Raw genomic sequence first — 21,707 nt, 5'->3', positions numbered from 1 at the left:
TATTAGGTCACAAATATCCTTGGAGGACTTACTTGAGAAGTGTCGTACATGTTGCGGCTAGGGGTTTGGGCTAACCCTAATAAACTTCTCGTGAAAAATCAAGGTACTAACACAAAGCCTTTGAATGACACTAATCGCATAAAGACCCAATTGATCCGTACTGTGTGTGTGATAAGCAGAAATTTGAGTTAAAGGACTTAGTTCAAGGTCTAATCCACTATAGTTCCTTAATATTAAGTGAGGTTCAACTCTACGGGACACCTCATTCATTGCATAATACAAGTTGCCTAGATATTATATTTTATTTTTTTCAAAAATTTAAATATTTTGTGGGAGGATTGTTGGAGTTTTAATTTTTTTAAAAAAATTAATTTTTTTTATTCCCTAACCTTTAATTGTTTTAAATATTTTAAAATACTCTTTTGTGAGACGCCTTTTTTAGAAGAGTTGTGACTCTTTGGAAGAGAATGTTGGCTTCCGAAAAGAGTTGTGACTCTTCAGAAGAGAATGTTAGCTTCCGAAAAGATACGGCATATTCGAAACATTACTTATCTTCGGAACCATTGTGTCTCTTCGGTCTTCCAGATAGAGTCTATAAATAGACTCCTTCAGGATTAATCTTAATCCAATCCAATTCTCTCTCTCACTAGTACTCTATCTTCCGAGAATTTCTTCCACAGACAAAGTTCTTTTATTTTCAACTTTCCAATTCTATATTTTTTTATTTTCTTGACAACTGAAGAAGTCAGTTGGATCAAGTCTCCCAACGATCATACTCGTTAGAGAAGGATCAGGCTGAGCCAGGTTGTTGTACCTTAAGAACGAGATCGCTGCAAACTCGTACGTAGAAGGTGAATCACGTTCTTAGGACAGTGTATGCCACACGACTTGATCCAGACAAGCTCTTTTCAATCTTTCGAATTTATTTTAATAAATTATTTTTTATAATACTATTATAAAGTAATAATGCAGCAGTTTCTAGACAATAGTTTTTCAACAACATTAACTATTACTCTTTCCAGACTAGAAACTGTTATAATTATAATTTAAACTTTGTTTAATATTCAACTAATCTTGTAGACAATATTAATTTTGGTGATTGATAATGTAACGCGCGTTCATGCCCCCCACAAATCGCACACGTCAGTTGGCGGCATTCACCCACGTACCCACGTCCTCGGACCGAAATCCCCCCACCTCGTCCCCACGTCTTCCACCCACCCTCTCTCTCTCGCCCATCTTGATTAAAAGAAAAACACATAAATTTCACGATATTAAACTGAGGCCGATGGAGACCGTACGAACGTGACACGGGTCAACTTTTGCGTCGCTTTTGCCGTGCCCGGGAGCGTTACACTAACCTATCATCATCCTCCTCCCTTCCGACAGCACCGCATCAGCCTAGATTTCGTCTCGGTGTCATCCTACTTTAACCCCAAAAACTTAATCAAAATATCTGACTCTTCTCTATTATCTTATTATTTTATTTATTTCACTACTTGTTTTATTCTTATTTCTTCGCCTAGGAACAGTTACTAAATTAACAGTCCAGAGCAAAAAGAAAAAAAAAGAGAGACAAGATTCTTGAATTCTCTTTTTATCATTTCTATTTACTGTTTTTTTACTCATCACCTTCTCTCTCTCACAGTAAAGTGGAACTCCCAGTCCCCCCCACCTTTTCTCTCTCTAAAAGGCCTTAAAACCACTCACTGCCCTGCCTCCAAAATGCCACTACTTAGTTAATAAATGATGCAAATCTGAATAAATAAGAAGAAAGAAGGAAAGAAATTTTACTTTCCCTTTCGCTTCCTCGCGTTTCGCCATCCCCTCTCTTCCTCCCTCCTACCCCTTACTCGTTATACTAGGCATTTTTTTTTTCTTTTTCTCTTCGATTCAGTTCTCAAACCCAAGTAATAGTAAATTACGATTCTAGGTTTTAAATTTAAAAATATTTTAAAATTCACCGATTTCCTTTTCCATTGCTTCCTTCTTGCTGATGCCTTTTCCAACTTTAAATCTATCGATAATTTCGTTCCATATATTCCATCGCTCTTCAAAAGCTGTTCTTCACGAGTATTAGCTATAAAAGGAAAAGTTCGTGGAGAAGGGAAAAAGGAGGCTCTTTTAATGGTGATGATCTCGGTCTCTGTCTCGGCCTTGTCGACGAGGAACGTGTCGCCGCCGATGCCGAGATCGCCGGCGAAGAGGAGGGACGGCGGCGGGGTGGAGGAGGGTGGCCGCGGCATGGAGGCGCTCCGGCGGCGTGTGAAGCCCTTCGAGCAGGTGGGTGTGCTCGGCTTCCTCGCCTTCACCGCCGTCTTCTTGCTTCTTATCTTCTACTTCTACTCGAGCCGCGGCGGCCTGGTATGGCCCGTCCGGGCGGCTGCTGGCGCCGGCGGCGGTGGAGTGAAGGGAGTCTGGGGACTGGGGGTGGAGATTGGCCGGAGCGGCGGCGGCGGAGGAGGAGGAGAAGGAGGAGGGGAGTGCGATTGGTTCGAGGGGGAGTGGGTTTGGGACGAAAGGTATCCGCTTTATGAGTCCAGGGATTGCGGGTTCTTGGATGAGGGGTTTCGGTGCTCGGAGAATGGGAGGAGGGATCGGTTCTACACCAAGTGGCGGTGGCAGCCGGCGCGGTGCGATCTACCCAGGTTCTAATCCTATTCCTCTCCAAATTCTCTCTACCTTTCTCTCTCTTTTTTATCTCTTTTTGTTTGTTCTGTTGTTCTAAAGCTCTCTTTTTTCTCTCCCTTCTTTTCTTTTCTTTTTTTGGAATTAGATTCTGAGCTTTTGGGCAGGGGACGAGGTTTTGGTGATCTACCTCTTCATTTCCGGTTCAAAAAAATGTTTTTTTCCCTTTTTTTTGTGCTTGGTGTATGGTTTGGGGACATATAGCTTGTGATTAGGTTGTTCCTTTGGATTTTAATTTTCATTTTGCTGGGGTTGTTGGACTGTTCTTGTGTTTTAAATTTGAAATCCTGGTTCAAAGATTCTTCTTTTATTTGTATACCTTTCTTTAAAAAAAATAAATTACTGAATTGTTTCAAACTTGTTCTGTTCTTTTATTACAAGTTGTTGCTTTTATAATTGATTGAAAGGATTGTGGGATTCTTCCACCAAAAGAAAGGGTATTTGGGATTCATGATTCCACCTTACATTCTTTGAAAGTCTTGATTTTATTCTCTCAGCAGGTTCTATTAAAATTTTAAAAGTTTCTAATTAATCAAGCTGCTCTTCTTCTCCTTCTTTGTTATTTTAAATTCTCTCAATGCTGCAATTCATTATTACTACTCAAAATACTATATTTTTAATATATTTCTTGGCTTACTTAGTCTTCCTCCCTATTCCTGCTATTCCGATTCCATTTCGCTGTTTCTATGCAGACGGATCTTTCAAATCTTGCGATTGTTCAAAATGTTACTTATATTTATGTAGATCGTATTTTTAGATCAAGTTTTCCCCCTTTTTTTTTGAACATGGATTTTAAAGGCGTTTGGGAAGTCTAGCTCTGCTTTTTAAATGCTTCCGCTGACTGTCGGTGGGTATAACATTAATGTTACACTCCCAAAGGTGGAGGTGGATAGTTAATTTGATAACCATGTCCTGGTTCCCTTCTATCTGGGGTCTGCTTTTGTTCTTTGGACATATTTGTGGAATCTTGAGACTTCCAAATTTCTTTGGACATATGTGGGTCTGTTTGATCATATTTCATACTTTTAGTTTTTGAAATTTTGCATTTTCTCCATTTTTTTCCCCTTTAAGTCTGTGAGTCTTCTCTTTAATGATTATTTTTCTGTTTGTTTTGGCTTAATGTCCAATAGCAATTGTTACTAACACTCCTTGTAATGATCACCCATGGTGGATGGGTCAGCTTTCATTAGTTCCTCTTTTTTTTGAGTCCCACCCCATCATGTGAGCTGGGTTTCAGCTATAATACTCTCCTATTTTCTAATGTGGTTGGATGCCTTTGCTCGTGAACTTTTGGATGTTTGTGGGTAGCCTTTGCTCCTGTTCACTGTTTAATTTGTCCTCTTACGACAGAGATCCCTTTCCAATTGAAATACTCTTGGAAAAAAAGTAGGTTATGTGATTGCTGCTTCTCTTTAGACTTATGCATCAGATAACAATCCATCTTTTTCTGTGATATTTCTGGGTGTAGCATAGTAAAATTAGGTTATTCGTAGACAGTGATAAGGGTTTACATTTTGGAAGCGAGCAATTAGTACATTGCTCTTTAACTTTAACTGTATCTTCTCTCGTTTTAAGAACAAATCCACAAATTTGTAGCATTATCAAGGTACCCTATTTCAATCATTTTTTAACATTCTTTATTTATTTTAATATGTTGGTTTAATATTTCCGTTTCATTGAAGGGGTAGTATTTAATAATTTAAGCAAAACAAGGAGAGGCATTGGTGCAATAAACACAATTTATGAACTTTGCTTTCTCAATTAGTTTTAGAAAAGTGCTGAAGATATGATTTGCATTTCCTAATCTTTTTCCTTCTATTCTTTTGCTGAAGATTCGATGCCAAGAAGATGCTTGAGAAGCTACGAAACAGACGACTGGTATTTGTGGGTGACTCAATTGGGAGGAACCAATGGGAGTCTCTTCTCTGCATGCTTTCTATGGCTGTTCCTGACAAGAGCTCGATCTACGAAGTGAATGGCAGCCCAATTACGAAGCACAAGGGTTTCTTGGTTTTCAGATTCAGGGACTACAACTGCACTGTGGAGTATTATAGAGCCCCATTTTTGGTGCTCCAGAGCCGCCCCCCAGCTGGAGTGATGGAGAAGGTGAAGACCACGCTTAAATTGGACATCATGGATTGGATGTCCACCCAGTGGAGGGATGCTGATGTGCTGATCTTTAACACCGGGCACTGGTGGAACTATGAGAAGACTGTCAGAGGGTAATTGCATGGTTACAACTTACAACTGCATTCCCTTTTGTAGATTCTTCATAATGTATTGTGATGGGGCCACTAAGGCCATGTTTCAGTAAATAGGAAACTGAGGGAAAGGAGTGAATGTGGTAAGTAATGGGGCTGGATTATGTGAGGATCAACAGATTGAAGCCACCATTATCATTTCCTTTCCCTCATTTTCACTGGATAAAAAGTGTGTTCCTTCTTTAATAAGTGGAAGTGGAAAATAGTATCAATGGGCTTGACTTCTGGAATCTTTTTTTCTATATTCAGAGGGTGTTATTTCCAAGAAGGAGAGGAGGTAAAGATGAACATGAGTGTGGATACTGCATATCAAAGAGCCATAAAGACATTGTTTGACTGGATTGACCGAGAGGTCAATAGGAACAAGACCCAGGTCATCTTCCGCACGTATGCTCCTGTCCATTTCAGGTTTGTGTACCTGATTATTTCAGGTTTCTTCTCCCTTTAAATTTTATTTTGGAAGCGTTCATTGACTTGTGCTTATAATTCTCCATCATATATCCATTTTTTCATCATTCAATTTGTCTGTCAGGGCTTTCGTCTCCTCAAATAATTTTTCAAGTGCCATGGTTGTTTGAAAGTCTCTAAATCAGTGGATATAAATTACCTATAGGACACTACATTTCACTGCAGTTCTTTATTTGGGTAATTGAGACCTGTAGAATAGGTCAAACTATTTAAATAACGAATTGATGCTGTATTTTTCTGCTGATATATCCAGTTTATCAAATTGCAGCAGCTTTCTAAACCAAGTTCTCAGTTAATTAGACTATTTGTTCTCATGAAAAAAATTAAGTTTAGCAGGCACATGTATGCGGAACAGATTCAGTGTTCCCATATAAACTTTTTGTTTGCTTATGTATTTTATTTCACAGAGGTGGAGACTGGAAGACAGGAGGAAGCTGTCACTTGGAGAAATTTCCAGAGTTGAGTTCTTCGCCAATGTCCCTGAAAGACTGGGATCATCTGCTGAAACCATTTAGAAATGCGACTTCGGAGAATTTTGCTGGGACTCGGGTGCTAGAGTTGGATGTGCTGAATGTCACCCAGATGACTGCTCGAAGGAGAGATGGCCATTTATCCATATTTTACCTTGGTCCATCAGGTCCTGCCCCTCTCCACAGGCAGGACTGCAGTCACTGGTGCTTACCGGGGGTCCCTGATGCATGGAATGAGCTGCTGTATGCGCTCTTTTTGGAACGGGAATCCATGATCTATCAAAATGCTTCTGCTTTGGGCAACACCAGGGTAAAGCTGGATTCGTAAAGGTGCTAAGCTCATCATTGCAGATTAATTTTGCATCGCAGTACTGCGAGAAAGTGCTTAATGGAAACCTTTCCAGGTTTCCCGGGTTGAAGCCTCTTGTGGGTGGTGGCATATCATTCTTGAGGGCCAATGCCGGATTGTTATGAGAATTGTTGATACAGGCTACAAATATAGCAAATATAGAAGCATAGGTGATCAACAAAATTAACTTTGTAAATAGAAAAGTTGATGTCTGCGATTTTTTATTAGATAAATGGCATCAATCTCTATATAGGACTGAGAATTGTATACAGCAGCAGGATTTTTGGAAAGTCTGTATTGCAGCTAAGCCTTCTGCTTTTGAATCTCCTGGTGAGGTGTTGCATCTACCTTTTTCCCCCTTTTTTATATTAATTTTGCTCCATCAATTTTAATTTGTAGCAACATGAAGAAAATAATTTTGTATGAACTTTTTTCAGATCATAAAGTGGAGTGTTTGTTGGTTGAAATTGGTTGCTGTGCATATCAATGGTTTGTTGGCTTGGCATGAACATATCTTAGGTAGGACCTTGGTTATATGGTTGTCAGGTTGCAACTTTGTCCCTATGAAGCCAAAATCACTAGCAGCTGCTGGTTAGCCTGATGGCAGCTTCGAGTTTGATGTCTCGGCCTTGCATGCTGTGAGATGGACACGATAATCCGGAGTGTAAATGTCGGCAGACATTTTCTTGTGAGAAGCTTGAAATGCTGATAAAATGTGACTCAAATAAGAATAGTGTTGATGAAATCTTAAGGTGATCTCTGTTTGCCTTTCAGTCTGATTTGATCTTATTTCTTGGAAAAAAAGGTTGCTCTGTAGGAATTGGGATCCTTTGATTTAAAAATTCCAAGCTCAGCATCTTGGAGTTGGAATTTAAAGATCAGAACCTCTCCTTGTTCTGGATGGGTGGCATGCAGTGAACCAGTAAAGAAAATTTTTGGAAAAAAGGCAATTGAATCAGATATCAAACCCATGACTATTGGTTTGTACAATAACCTCTTAACCACCATTACAACAATTAGGTCTTGATAGTTTATGAAATGACCAACTATGTCTATGTTATCGAGAGGATGTCTTGATGCAAAATTAAAGAAAATATATGTATATTAATTTATGCATTTCGATACTTTAATACTTTACCATTTAAAATATAAAAAAAGATGTCAATACATTTTATATATTTTCCTACATATATACAACTTTACTTGTATTTCTGAAAATTAAATGAATCATGATTTTTTTCTACTTGTGCTGCAATAGAAGAATGGTGTATCACGTAGATCAATGTGTTTGAAAGTAGTATTTAATATTCTAAATTTATTATTTTTAATTATAATCTAGTCCGACCGATTGACCAGATGGTTGGATCATGACCTAATGGGTTAGGTTCATGGCCGGGTTGGTCACTGGTTCGGTTTTTTATGACTAATGCCGGTGGGGAAAAATCCTTTGTGTCTGCCCACCTTTGGTATTGAATAATCTTTAGGATTTAGTATGCCATCTCAATTGACTTCACGACAAGTTTACCATGCCATTAATCTGAACATGTTATGCTATTTAAAATTTAGTCCCTTGTTTAATTTCATATTTATGCATTTCTTTATGCACACTTTAGTTTGCAAAGGTTTTTTTGATTAAAAATGGAGGGACTATCCATCCGGCTTGTTTTGATTGATGATAATATTTACAAGTTGAGGTATGTACAAAATAGACACAGAATATGTTGGGTTGGGTAGGGTTTTAAGGGCCCCCCTCTAGACCCATGCAATCAACTCCATCCCAACTTGCTAATCAATGAACTCCATTACAGCTTTTATCCCCCCTCTGGAGGAAATCTCTTCATTTTTTATCAATTTTTTCTTTTACCTCTTAGTTTTGCAAAGGTTGCAAACTAAAACTTAAATTGACTTCAGAATATGGGTTAGGTTATGAAATTATACATTAATGATCATATGTTATTGCAAATAGGGGATATATTTTTTTGTCTCTCTTTTATTCCTCATCTATTGCCACATTGTTGTGGCTTCGAATAATCCAAACTTGAATCATAGCTACCAATGCCTCTTATTTTTTTTATCATATTTTGTTTCGTAAAAAGAAAAAAAAATTACATTAAATGGCTCATGTGGACATACAAGTCTCAAATTTCTTATTTTTTTGCTACTAGCATAAAGAGGGCCACGATACAAGTACTACTCTCGCATAAGTTCTCTAATTGGTGTTATGATAGTGGTCATCACCATGCCCACTAGTACATGTACAAGCAATAATAGGGTGGGGTCAGGTTGGGTCAACTTTTATTTGAATTTCAACAAGAAATGCATGCAGACTATGCCTATTTCTGAACAATAATGGATTCTACAGTTGGAGAATAGCGTGTAAAGAAGAGAGATTGATCATTGGCCACAGCTCTCTTATTTGTCCTTTATTACATGTTGGAACTTTGATAGCCTGGAAATTATCTAAGAGCTTATAAAAGTCCTTGGGTGTCATGGAAATAGGCCAAGGACACATCTATCTCCTCCTCAGGATACAAATTCTAGCCAAAATTAGAGCGAGGGTAGGCCTTGCATTCAAGTCCTTAAAACACTTGGGCAGTAGTTGGCACCCTCAAATGAGACGAACACATTCTTAAACTATATAAAGTGGTAGAATTTTTAAATTTTCATTTCCAAAAAGAATCCAATTATATTCCAGTAAAAGCCTCAAACTAATAGAAGATGAATTGCAATGTAGTTGGACTTCTAAAGGAGAAATCTAGGAATGTAAAATAAGGGTCCCACATCTTCCATAGTCTAAATTTATTATAATTTATTGTTTATAGCAAAATTTAAAATATTTAAATCAAAAAATATTATATAGAAAGTGAATTTTAATTATTGTCATAATGAAGCCATTTTAGTGAAAATTCAAGAATTTTCTTAGATTAAACAAATAGTATAGCAAATAAATTTTAAATAATTTAATGAAAAAGCATAGACCATAAATAAGCACATAAATCTTAGACAATTTCATATAAAAAGCATGTTAGTGCCTAATCTGTGAAAATCTGTATAGGCGTGTGTTTAGTTCCACATCGGCTATATACTGGATAGATATTGAGTATTTATAGAAGGCTAAAAAATCTAAATAGTATATTTCGTTATTTTTTAAGATAAAATCATGGGTCGTGACGCACATTATCTAAGCCCATAATAAGACACCAGAATGGCCCATATTGGGCTTATTTTGGGTGGTATTCGGCTTACTTCGTCGCCGGATCCACTGCCACCGGCCGATGTTTAACCTGCCCTTCTCCTGAGATTTTGATGCTGTCTCTCTCTCTCTCTCCGGATGGCCTCCTCGTCCGGCAGCCGCAAAGATTGTCCGATATGTCTTGAACCCGTGAAGGATGAGGCCTATTTAGATCAATGTTTCCGTAAGTCTCTCCATCTTGCCTCGATTTCCTGCCTCTATCCAATCTAATAGGTCTTTTCCTACCTTCCTGCTACTTTTCTTTTTAATTTTTTGGGTTTACTGCATGTGCCTCTAATTACCTCCTGTGTTGGGTTGAGTTTCTTCAAATAATCTCAATTACTACTACCTTTTTCGATTTTGGTGAACAAATGATCTTTGATATATCAAAAAGATGCGATGAATCACTATATGCGAACCTTTGCATCCAGGGTTAACTGAAGATTGCATGATAGTTAATTAAGAATGTGGCAATTGACATGCAAGCGCATCAAGGAATGAATATGCTTTGCTGTAGTTCTTGTCCTTGAATCTTATGAACTTCATCTTCCTCACCTTTTTTTTTTTAATTTCTTTTTCTTTCTTATTTTCTTTTGTTGTTAACCAATTCACTAGGAGCTGTAGAAGATTTTGTTATCCTGTTGGTTTGAAAATATAATATTTGTTTGCCTAGTAACTTAATATTGGTAATTTGCAGACATATCTTGTAAGTTTTCCAGAACTGTGTAAGTGTTTGTCCTTGTAAGGTTTACAACAAGGAGAAAATAAGATTGATGAAACCATAATATGGAAGGCTGCAAATGAACCCAGCCATTCATGAAGAATTTGAGCTCTTTCAGTAAGGAAGCAAGGAAAAATTAAGGAGTTGAACTTGTACTATGTGTACTATGTAATTAAATAAGTTAAGATTTGGCTGTTCAGGTAACTGGATCTCTAGGTTCCGTTGCAAGCTCCTTTGTTGCCCAACCAATTTGCAGAACTGCAGAAGGTGACAATTGGTTGTGGGCTGCCCAGCAAGTCGTAATGTTCTCAAATTTTTGCAGGGTTATACTTTCATATATATGCTAGCATATATAGCCATGAATAGGATTGCTGGTTAAGTTATAAATATAGAGATAATGTCATTGGGTATAGAGACTGAGATCTCTGGACAATGTCAGGGGAGGGTTATATGGAGTTTCTTTTGTATTCCTATAGAGTTATTCTGCAATATTAACTGAGGGGAATCTAGTAATCTGTTGAAGAGGAAGGATAAATGTTTCAACAAAATTCCTCATGAATCATGAGATCAGAAGCCTACCTATTAAATCAGCATGCCGATAGTTTTGGTTAGCCTCTTTTGGATATGAGGAAAACCTTATTTACAAGCCAAATCCCCTTTCTTCTCTTCATCTATTCAAGATGGCACAAAGCTTGCTCCTTGTTCCAAAAGTAATGTAACAGGAACAAAGCATGCTTTATAGTAGGTTAAATGAAACCGAAATATGAAAGTTTGATTACATATATTAGGAGAAATGATGATATTACTGGATGCTTTAAACTCTTTTTAGAGCCAAATTGGTTCTACATGTCAAAGCAGTGTCATCAAGAGAATTTCTTGTGCGTTCTTGATAATGGCCCTCAGATTTACTCAGGGCATGGTGTTATTTTTTGAAATAATGGAAAAGGGAGTAAAAAGAAGCAGTATTATTGTCCTACCATATAGTTTCATACAAAGAAACTATCAGAATGGAAAGAAAATAAAGGTAATCAATTAGGATAATGAGGTCGAGAAGGCTAGTGTAGTGTCGGTGCACCGAAAGATCTACAATATCTTTGTTCTAAGGCCACTTGAGATAAATTCTTGCATCTTGTTCGCTAGGTCTTTAAGTTGAGTTTGGCCAAATGTTTGAACTGGTGGGCACTTCCATTCAAATTAGAGCACAATATGCTAGTAAAAGTTTTTCTGCAGGCAGCTTTAGGAGAAAATATATGAAGAATTCTATAAACAGAATTGGTTTAAATTCATCAGAGAAGATCAGAGGGAAGTCAGAGAAGAGTTGCAACAAGAAGGTAGCTTCCTTGAAGCTAGAAATAAGGAAAAAGAGTTAATGAAATGATGTTCTGTGGTACGTAGAGATAAGTGAAAATCTATATTGCCAGAGCCTAGTTAAACAGTCAGAATAGCATGGTTTTGACACTGAGTTTTATAGATACTGAAACGTCTTTTATCTGCAACACTGGAAGTAAATGAGTGAGAGAATTGGTGGTAGTGATCAGGAGGATAATAGATGTAGAGAAATATTCAAAGAAAATGAGAAACGGAAGGCAAAATAATTACTATTCAGTAGTCATGCGTAATTACTGATTTTTCAACCTTATAGACAAACCCATGATGCAGTAATAGCTTAAGGCCTTGCTTACAATTGGATCATCTTCATTGTTGGTAATTTGATTCCTATTCTTTCCTGACCAGCCATGATGTTAAGGGAAAGCTAAGATTGTTAGAATATACTTCTCATGTTAAGGCCAAATTGCTAATCTGTAACACAGCAAGGAAAATTTTGCTTTTCCGTCTTGCTTACCTTTGTGTAGAGTATATTGAAATGTATGAAGTATTTAGTATATCATTGAGGGACAACATGATGGCTTAAAAATTTTTGTTGCTTGTGATGTAATGTTTGGTTTGAGTATTTTGTATGCAGTGAAGTGACTAAAGTATCCCTTTAGGAAATAAAAAAAAATAAATCCACAACTGTAGATATAGCGGAATTGGTTAGCACTAGCAGTAAAAAATATATGGGCATCGAATATTGTTTAGTATTCTTCAGAAGGAAAATCTATATTCTGAAGTGTTAGGACATGTTAATCCCTACGTTTCCTTCTATTGTTTCTCAGAAAGTAAATTCTTTAATGGTCGAAAGCTTCATTTCCATTTAAGTATGAAATAGCTATATTCCAATATACTATAAAGCTTATCTTTACTGTTTTTTGACTTTCTTGCCACTTCACAGATGCATTTTGCTACCAGTGTATTGCTCAGTGGTTAAGATTGGTGGCTAACAAGCATTCCCAGCCAATATCTTCAATCAGATGTCCTCTTTGCAAGGTCAGCTGATAGTGATGACTTGCACCTTTTGTGATTAAATATGATTCATCCGTTATTGATTGTGGCTAACGGTTAAAAATAATATGTCCTCCAACAAGGACATATACAAGCAAGAATACTAGCATTCTACAAGTAAATTTCTTGATAACATACACTATATTATGTGGTACTTTTAGTACCAAAGGAAATTGTTGGTCAAGAATGCATCTCTTTGATGGAGAGAAATCTGGAAAGGATACAATTTAACACTAGTTTCTTCATTACTCATAGACAGAGTGAGTAATTGTTGCCTGTGTATTTTAGAATTTTTTCCACAAACACGAATCACCATGACCTGATTTATTACTAATATGATACTTAGATACCTAGTCCATGCTGATAGATATACAGTAGTGATGTCCGTATGTAATTATGACTTTTACCATTCTTGTTATAAAACGTGCAGACAGAAAACTTTTCTATAGTCCATTGTTTTGATGGTGAATCCTTTCAGCGGCATTATGTAAACCAGGATCATAGAAAGAGGTTTGTGGATGATCTTTAACCATTCTCTTTCTTTGCTGGTTAGCAATTGAAAGGTCCATTTCTGTTTCCTTGTATTGTAGTCATTATATTAATATTATATTTGTTCATAATATGCAGTCATCTTTCAAATGTTCATGAGTTCAGACGGCAATTTTATAAACGTGAGGCAGGTATGGTGTTCATACACAGAACACATATTTACATATACACAGATACATTACATAAGTATGTGTATCTGTTGCCTCCCTGTTCGTTTTCTTATTCATTTGTACACTACTATTTTATTTGGTTCGTTTCATTTGCATTTTGGTTTATGTTGTAAGATAACAAATTGGACCAGGAATCGCAAACAATATATTTGATGTGCAACAATATTGGAAGCGCCATAAATATCGTCAGAAAAACATCTGGCTTCAAAACTGGTTGAGAAGGGAAATTCAGACTCTTACACAGGTATATTTTAGGGCTTGTTGCTTCCATCTTTGTTTCTTTAGGTGCTAAAGGTGCTAATCTAACTGCACCTGTCTCATCTGTTTGGGGTCGAATCTATGGATTGATGGTATAATCCTATTGAATCTTGAGAAATATCTAGAACGGGCTCTAAAGTTGATGTCAATTTAATAAACTGGGGCGAAATTACTAGGAAAGCAAAGTCCATTTAACATGTATATCGAGAATGGTAGTGTGGACACCACCAATCATTCAAAGAAATGATGGGATAATTTTCCCAGGTCAAACAATTGGGGAACCTCCCAAGATCTGTACCTGGAATTTCCTCCAAATGGAGGAGGTGTGCAACTGCTGGACTATTGCCTGATTTGCAAGAGGTATTTTTTGTGTATTTTAAACTTGTGCCGTAAAGGAGCATGCATCGATGGTCCTCCAAACATGGAAAAGAGTCTAGACAAAGAGGTGAATGTATCAGCCTGCCTAGAATTTAATAGCTCTTGGGGTACAGTCCCTCTTCACTCAAGAAAGCAATAGATGCACAACTTTTTTCATTTTGGCAGGCAAGCTGGGGAGGGAAGGGAGGGGGCTGAATATGTTAAACCCATGCTTCCAAATATTTAAAATCCTGCAGTAATTGGTTAGTGATTACAGTTCTAAAAGAAAAAGTTAACCAGTGCAAATAACCAACAAATGCTTCACAACTGATTAAGCTAGAATCATCATATTACGATATTTCAAACTAATCATAACAATAGAAATGGAAGTCTAGTATTTTCTTGTACAATTTCTTCAATATTGGGGCATCGGGTTAAATTAATACCATAATGTATATACAAGCAGCAACTGGGGAAATTATGTTCTGGCAAAACTTTGTAGGTATGACATTTCACCACATCCATAATTATTTAGAATGCAGAAATTTGAAGTTAATTGCCATTGTATTATTCTTGTACCCCTACATTTGAGGTTATTCATCCTATAAGCGATGCTTCATCTTCATGCTGAATAAATCTCCCAGTGGACTGAGATATGTGGGTTGCTTTTTGTAGTTTCATTTGTTCCTGAATTTCCCTAAGAAAACATCTGGATAACTCTGTTGTAGCATGCTTATCTCATCATATGTCATATTGGTCACACACCTATTTCATCAAGAAGCAATCTCTGTTGCATGTAGGAGGAGAACGTTGACATCATTCTGCATCATATTCATGGTGTCATCGAGTCTTTCTTGAGAAGGTAAATTCCTCAATTTCCTCTGGACATGAAGCTATCATTGAGTTCTGGTTCTTATGCTCTCAATCAAGACTGTTGAAGTAGAAAAAATAGAGTTTCTTTCATAAAGTATTAGTATTTAATTGCACTTAGTTTTTCCCAATAAATATTTATTTATTGGTGAAGTGTATCTTGAATTTCTGTAATACTGATCTCATGCATCCGCAACTGCTCCTCAAAATCCATTACAACAAGCCATTGCTATTGAAAGGGCAGATAAATGCTTCAGCTGTTCAGCCATGTACCAAGTAGCAAATGTTTTTCATTTCCATATAACAATGAGCCATGGTATTGAAAGGGCAAATAAATGCTTCAGCTGTTCATCCATGTACCAACTAGTAAATATTTTTCATTTCCATACTATGCGATCTTAAAATCATAGATCCAACCGTCAGTTAAGATTGATTTTCCATGGGAAGCTATGGTAACTCGGTAAGCATGGCAAACCTGAGGCCCTGCCAAATTATATTGCATTGACTAATCAATTTTCCTTGGCAGAACTAAGGTATAATATTACATGCAGTACCAATTGGTACAAAAATTTAAGAAATTCCTTGTTGGAAAATTCAATGACTCTGAACCTTCAGAAGAAACTTTATTTAGAAAACCAAATGTGATCTTCCACACTTGAACAATCTACCATTGAAAATGATTTGTAAAGTACTCTGTAAGGGGATTTACATATTACATTGCTATCTCATTCCTCTCTTGATCCGCTAATTTGGAGATCATGTGTACAGAACCTATTTCTGTCAGGCTACAGTTTTTATTTTCCTGAACCAGAATACCTATGTTATTGGCCTCTTATGATCTGCCATCTTTTGGGTGGTATCCTTATAGTATTATGAGCCTCAATACTTTCTTCCGCCCCATGTCTGTTCGAATACAAAATTCACCTTTTCTTGATCACACCTCATAAATTGCAGTAGATCTCATTTCATTTCAGGTGAATTACCTTCTGGATCAGTGGTGTTTTTTTTTTTTTTTAATCTTTTATCTTTTTTCTCTTTTAGCAGACTGCTCAGGGAGGAGGAGAAGGGTGGGGGGTGGGAGTGAGGGGAAGGGGGGAATTATTAGTCAATGATAAGCTTCAATGTTGCCACATCTCTCATATTAGTTTGCCGATGGAAATAAAGATATACCAGCAGTTTTCTCTGTTTTCTCATGGAGGTTTTTCAGTTTGGATTCCCTATTTTTATTGCTTGTATACTCACTATCATCAAACTATCATCAATCGATTAATTATTGCAGAGAAGAACAGGAGGGCATCAAGGCCATGCCTGAGCAGAAGCGCGAAGAGTTCAGGGGCTTACTTTCTGATGCTGCTAGGCCATTTCTTCTGGGATACACAGAGCGTTTCTTCAGTGAGTTAGAACTGTTCTTGGCTTCAGGTCTAAATATCGAAGCCTACGATAAAGTTTGTAAGCAGCGTTTGGGTTTGTTGTCTGGTGAAACAAGAGAGACCAGTGAAGAATTCTGTGATGAATATCGTTACTTGCATCTTCTTGATGAGGATGCAGAGAAAACTGATTGACGAATTTGTCATAGTTGAAGTAGGTTTACTTGCATAATTTTCTTTGCTTGCATCTTTGAGAAATGCGAACATAACCCATAAATATTAGAAGAGAGAGAGAGAGAGAGAGAGAGAGAGAGAGAGAGATCTATTACGTCTGCCGAGCAATTCTCTCTTCATGTTCTGTTTGGATATTTGGACTAATGATATGAAAGAAATGTAAAAAAAAAAGGATGCTACTACCTAGCTATGGTAATTTCTATTTGGCTTTTCACAAACTATAAGAAAAATCACGAGAACTTTTACTACAGTTAAAGTTAATATATGATTGCAAGCTAGCTAGACTTAGACCTATTCTATTGAAATGGGAGATTTACCAAAAGTAATTGGTGGTTGGGTTAAAGTTGGAATGAACATGAACTGATTCTATCCAGCCTACTTTATCTTTAGTTTAAGACTAGCCTGATGTAGATTTCATCTTTATGAAAAACTATCTCTAATTGAAATTGGATCGTACATGTTTAGATGCTATCCACTTAAGCAAAGAGATAGGGGTTTGATTCTGGTTGGGTCAAAGGGCAATGTCAGATGAATAATCCCCCCTCCCCCCTCCTCTCTTCAAAAGAAATTATATATTCTAATAATGAATTTCTTGCCTCTTCAAATTCATTTTTATTTTGAGATGAAAAATTAATTTTTTCTTAAAAATTTATTTCCATCTCCAAATAGACAAGCCTTATCCAACTTCAAGATCTTTTATTTTTATCTAAACCTCATGATGGTTAATGCTTTACCATATGACAAAAAAAAAGGACATACAAGAAAACTAGAGTACAGTGCTTTATAATGCATTTATAAAACACAAATAATTGACTTGTACCTTGTTTGAAGACAGCACAGAGCATGGACTTCAAAAGATATAGTTAATAATAAAGTACGGAAGTAAACCTGAGGGCAAAGATGTATGATTGCAATCACATCTATATATATGAGTAATAACATATATGACCTTCAAATCTCTCCCCATTAGGCCTCTCCCCTTTTCATTACCATTTTTTTTAAATTTTTTAGGCCTAGCCTCTCTCAATTCTCAGTAGAGTCCTCATTGGTGTTTATTCTTAAAATTTGGGTGTGATACAATAGGATCATGAAAGAAAGACATGGATTCTTGTGTAATGCTCTCAAAATAATTTTTAATCACTCCTTTTGCAAAGAGAACAATGCCCAAATCTTTTAAAACATAATACAAAAAAGCAAAGCAGAGAAAGATCAAGCTAAAACTAGCCGTTTATATTCAAATAACCAACATCTTCCATAATCCAACACCACCAAAATAGAAAGAGACCAGGTTTATAATTTCTAAATTAAAACCCAAGATTACAAGTTTGAAAGAGTTGGACACTAGGTTTGGTGATTTATTGCCCTCCTCTTTCACCTCAGCATCATTTAAAAGTATTTACTTCAAAGAAAACATCATTTCAAATACCAAACCTCAACCCATCCCCAACCCTAGCTGGTTTTTTGTGTGGAGCAACTTGGAATTGCACCAATCAGGGTGGTGGTGGCCTTCGTGGACCACAGTGATGGGTCGGATGATGACCAGCTGTGTAATATCTTTGGATAAATATCTCCAAAATCTTTATCCAAACAACTTTTTGAATAATCCCATCAACTTTATGCTTCCCTTGGAGACGTTTCATGCTGGCATGCTGCCATTTGTAATCATCCAGCAAAGGCTCATCTAGTCTTCTTTTTGTAGGCCTGCCATGATGCACAAATCACATACCACTCAATGCTGTCAAGGTGTGATGTAGTTTTGATTTGTCGCTGTGTGGATAACTTGGATTACCCTGGCAAAAGGTTTGATATAGTTCTGATATCCGGAACATCAGCAAAGCCTATAGCACCAAGATGTGGTTGGCCGATTCATATTACTAATTGGAAAGTCGAATCATGAGAACCAAAGCAAAATTTAGCATGCCTAGCATCATTATCCTTGCGATTTGTTCTTCCCATTTCTTGTCAAAACAAAATTCTCAACAAGTTGATATAAGATATGAGGTGCCTTGCATATCTCTATAATAGCTTCCAAGTGAGAGACATCTAAGACACTTTGTTATTTACAGGTAATTTACATATATATTTATACATACATACATACATACATAAACTTCTGTGTTATTGTTACAAGCTGAGAAATTCCAAACTCACAGCTTTTTTTAAACTGCATTGGCAGCAGGACAAGGCAGATAATCTACACACGTAGGAAACCAGAATTTGTGATCTTGCTGCTTTGCTACCTAATAAAATTGTGATTAGTTAAAGTACATTTACAAATTTAAGATCAGATTCAATGGCCCTAGTGAAGAACATAAAAGAGCTGTCTGGTTGCCAGCAATTTGTCTTTTGACTATGAGAAAAAACTCTACTCCTATTGTCTCTTCAATTAGTGCGCAGACTTTGCTCCTATTAATTCTGTTCAATTTGTCTTTCGACTATGAGAAGAAACTTTGCTCCTATTTCCCTTCCATAGTCAATAGTGTGAGCATTCATCATTGCCATGGATGAATAAGAAAAGCTCATAGCCTCTGATTTGATGGGTTTACATCAAGTGAGTGTCGGGAAACCCTTTTGTCGATAGTGATTTCAAGAACAAGTCTACATGCCTTCTCATATTCCACCACATTGGCCAAGTCTACATGCAGGCTCCATTACATCTACATGATTTAAGATAAGCAACAAAATTCAATATTATCATGCTATATGAACTTGGTTTCCTCTCGACGACTTTGTTAAAAAAATATTTTGATTAACAGACTACTAGTTGCATGGTTCATTGTACTTCCTCATATATAGATACATGGTAGCCAGAGAGACTATCTGATAATGTGTCAAAATGTCACCAAGCAAATATTAAGTCAGCAACGCTGGCTTGATTGATAGTAAAGCAAATCAACTTTAAATTTTGGACATCAAATGTGGTGTCTAGTCTTTTACTTCCCTCATTATATGGACAATTTGGTGGTAATCACTATCACTGCACCATGCTCAATGTGGCTCTTTTTTTCCCTGTTGGTGTCATGCAAAGAGATGCGATCCCAAGTATCTTGTCAATTCGAGGCCAGATAGTTGCCCATCCATCTATGTCGTCCACTATCTTTTGACATACTAAGATGTGGATTGGATCCACAGGGAACATCTTCACGAGCAAATTGTTAATTTCATGGAAAAACAAAAAGTATATACCAGTTGCCCATGCTAAGATGTGGATTGGATCCACTTTGATTTCATTAAGTAGATGAAATCAAGTTAAAAGTTGCTTTGGATATGAAGTTATTGTTAATACATTCTGAAATTATTTGGCTGTGCCAGCTTAAATAGGAATTATTTATTATTTCTTTCATGTCCTTTTGTTTTGTGATTTCATTTTTTTTAGATATCCATATATATTATAATTCTTGACTTCACACACTTGAGAATGTACCACTCGGAGATTCCAACTAAAACTTATGATTGTTAAGTAGAGAGGTGTAACAGCTAGGGCAATCCCTAGTTCATTTTGTGATTACAGAAGTTCAAATTCATTTTTTCTTATGAATGATGATAAATTTTGTGCTTATGAAGAATACCAAGATCTATTGTCACATTGGTAGCTCCAATTTCTCGTACCTTTTGCTTTGTTAAAGAGTAATGCTACACATCTAGCAATGGCACTAGGAAAAGAAAAAGGAAGAAAACTATGCCATATGGGCAAGAAAGGATTGGTGTGACTTAGGAATTAGTCAAGTATATAACAAGTTTGTAGCATGAAGGATCAATCTTTTTATGATAGGTGGCAATGAGAGTATTTTCTTGGTAGGAGGACCCTGAAGATTTTTTTTTTTTTAAATTCTATTTCAAAGTTCAATTTGTAGAAATACTAATCCACTTGTGTGCTTTCTCCTCTCAATATCCTTAATTTGCTTTCTTCCCTGGCAGTTTAGTGGTTTGTTTTAATTCTCATGGTCCAGATACGTGAGCAATACAAGCAATTAGGAGAAGAACTATCCATACTTCAAGTACATCGAAGGAAAAAGGCGAGTATGACTGCTAGTTCTTCCTTAATGGGTGATGATGAGACGAAAAAATGTCTCATACAACTAGAGAAGAAGATTGCCCAACTCACTGAGATTGTCCCGAGATTAGCAATACTTTTAGCAGAAGTACTAGTAACTTTTATTGCAAAGTTATCTCCTATGGCTTAAGATGAAGATCCACCATTAAGCAAGGAGGATGAGGATAAGCAACCTACGGGTACAAAAAATTTCTCTCTTCAACCGTTTAGAGTTGAGTCTCGAATTGAGATTTCTGTATATGATGGGGTTGTTGATGTGGAAAAGCCAGATAACTGGCTAGACCATTTAGAGACATACCTTACTATTTATGGATACACAATATTCAGAAGGTACCTTTTGCTCATCTCAAGCTTTCTAGCCATACTTTTATTTGGTGGAATTCGTACATGAGGAACAAGGATGTTTTAAATCTAATATGGAATAAATTCAAGAGCTTAATCAAAAAGTAATTCTACCTAATTGACCATGAGAAGGATCTGTGGATTATATAAGAGTACCTGCGATAGATGTCTGATCAGTCTGTCCAAGACTACACTATCGAGTTTCATAAGCAAGTAATCTTTTTCGAAATCTCCATCGACGATCATGCAATTTTTATGAAGTATGTTGGAGGTCTCCACGAGGGCATATGAAAGGCACTGAAACTCTTTAAACTTGAAGACATCAGCGAAGCCAGCATAAAGGCCATGGTGATTGAGGAGAAGAATCGGCCTAGGGAAGGCAAAAAGGGTGATAAGTTTAGAAAATGGTAAAAATCCATGCCAAGAGAAGAAGCAAGGTAAGAAGCATGCCAATACGTGTCAAAAAATTTATTGTAATCATTGTAACCTCCGTGGACATACCAAGAAGAAGTGTTGGAAACTTCATCCCGAGCTGCAGTCGAAGAGGAAGACGTAGAAGGATAAGGATTCTAAAAAGAAGAAAAATTCACTTCTCAATATTGTAGAAGTTGAGCTTGCCCAAGCTTGAGCAAGCAGACTTTAAATTAAGCTTGATGGCGAGAAAACCGAGATAACAATTGAAGTAGATTTAGAGGTGTGAGAGAAATTCTTCCGCCTGAAGATCCAGTTGAAGCAGAGCATCATTGAGGCTATTATAGATCTTGGAAGCTAGAAGAACCTCATCTCTAAAAATCTGATTTAAAAGCTGGGGTTGTAGATTAAGCCTTATCCATGTCCCTACTTTTTGGTTGGATTTAGAAGGACGTTGAATTGAGGATCATTAAGTAGTGTACCTCAAATTCGCCATAATCGAGAGGTATATTGATGAGGTATTT

At 36.7% G+C, this 21,707-nt stretch overlaps 2 protein-coding genes across 4 annotated transcripts; both read left to right on the top strand.

Moving 5' to 3' along the window:
• Positions 1-1,759: 1,759 nt before the first annotated feature.
• LOC103708010 (protein trichome birefringence-like 10) lies at positions 1,760-6,987 on the top strand. 3 transcript variants are annotated; one of them, XR_003385900.2, is made up of 5 exons: positions 1,760-2,648; positions 4,521-4,910; positions 5,199-5,357; positions 5,825-6,566; positions 6,674-6,987. XR_003385900.2 is itself a non-coding variant. In XM_008792762.4 (4 exons), the coding sequence occupies exons 1-4, from the start codon at positions 2,128-2,130 to the stop codon at positions 6,213-6,215; spliced, it is 1,461 nt and encodes a 486-aa protein (XP_008790984.1). In that variant the 5' UTR covers positions 1,760-2,127; the 3' UTR covers positions 6,216-6,987. The 3 variants fall into 3 exon arrangements, 1 of the variants encoding a protein (XP_008790984.1); XR_003385899.2 differs by having other exon boundaries at positions 5,825-6,571; XM_008792762.4 differs by having other exon boundaries at positions 5,825-6,987.
• Positions 6,988-9,455: 2,468 nt separating this feature from the next.
• On the top strand, positions 9,456-16,374 carry LOC103708012. Its single transcript, XM_008792764.3, has 7 exons — positions 9,456-9,652; positions 12,462-12,556; positions 13,002-13,081; positions 13,199-13,251; positions 13,422-13,534; positions 14,706-14,767; positions 16,055-16,374. The coding sequence occupies exons 1-7, from the start codon at positions 9,568-9,570 to the stop codon at positions 16,335-16,337; spliced, it is 771 nt and encodes a 256-aa protein (XP_008790986.1). The 5' UTR covers positions 9,456-9,567; the 3' UTR covers positions 16,338-16,374.
• The last annotated feature ends 5,333 nt before the right edge of the window (positions 16,375-21,707 follow it).

The sequence above is a fragment of the Phoenix dactylifera genome, chromosome 3 (genome assembly GCF_009389715.1).
Source record: "Phoenix dactylifera cultivar Barhee BC4 chromosome 3, palm_55x_up_171113_PBpolish2nd_filt_p, whole genome shotgun sequence".
NCBI lineage: Eukaryota > Viridiplantae > Streptophyta > Magnoliopsida > Arecales > Arecaceae > Phoenix > Phoenix dactylifera.
The sequence above is the reverse complement of the archived record's forward strand: the minus strand, read 5'-3'. Positions and strand labels throughout refer to the sequence as shown.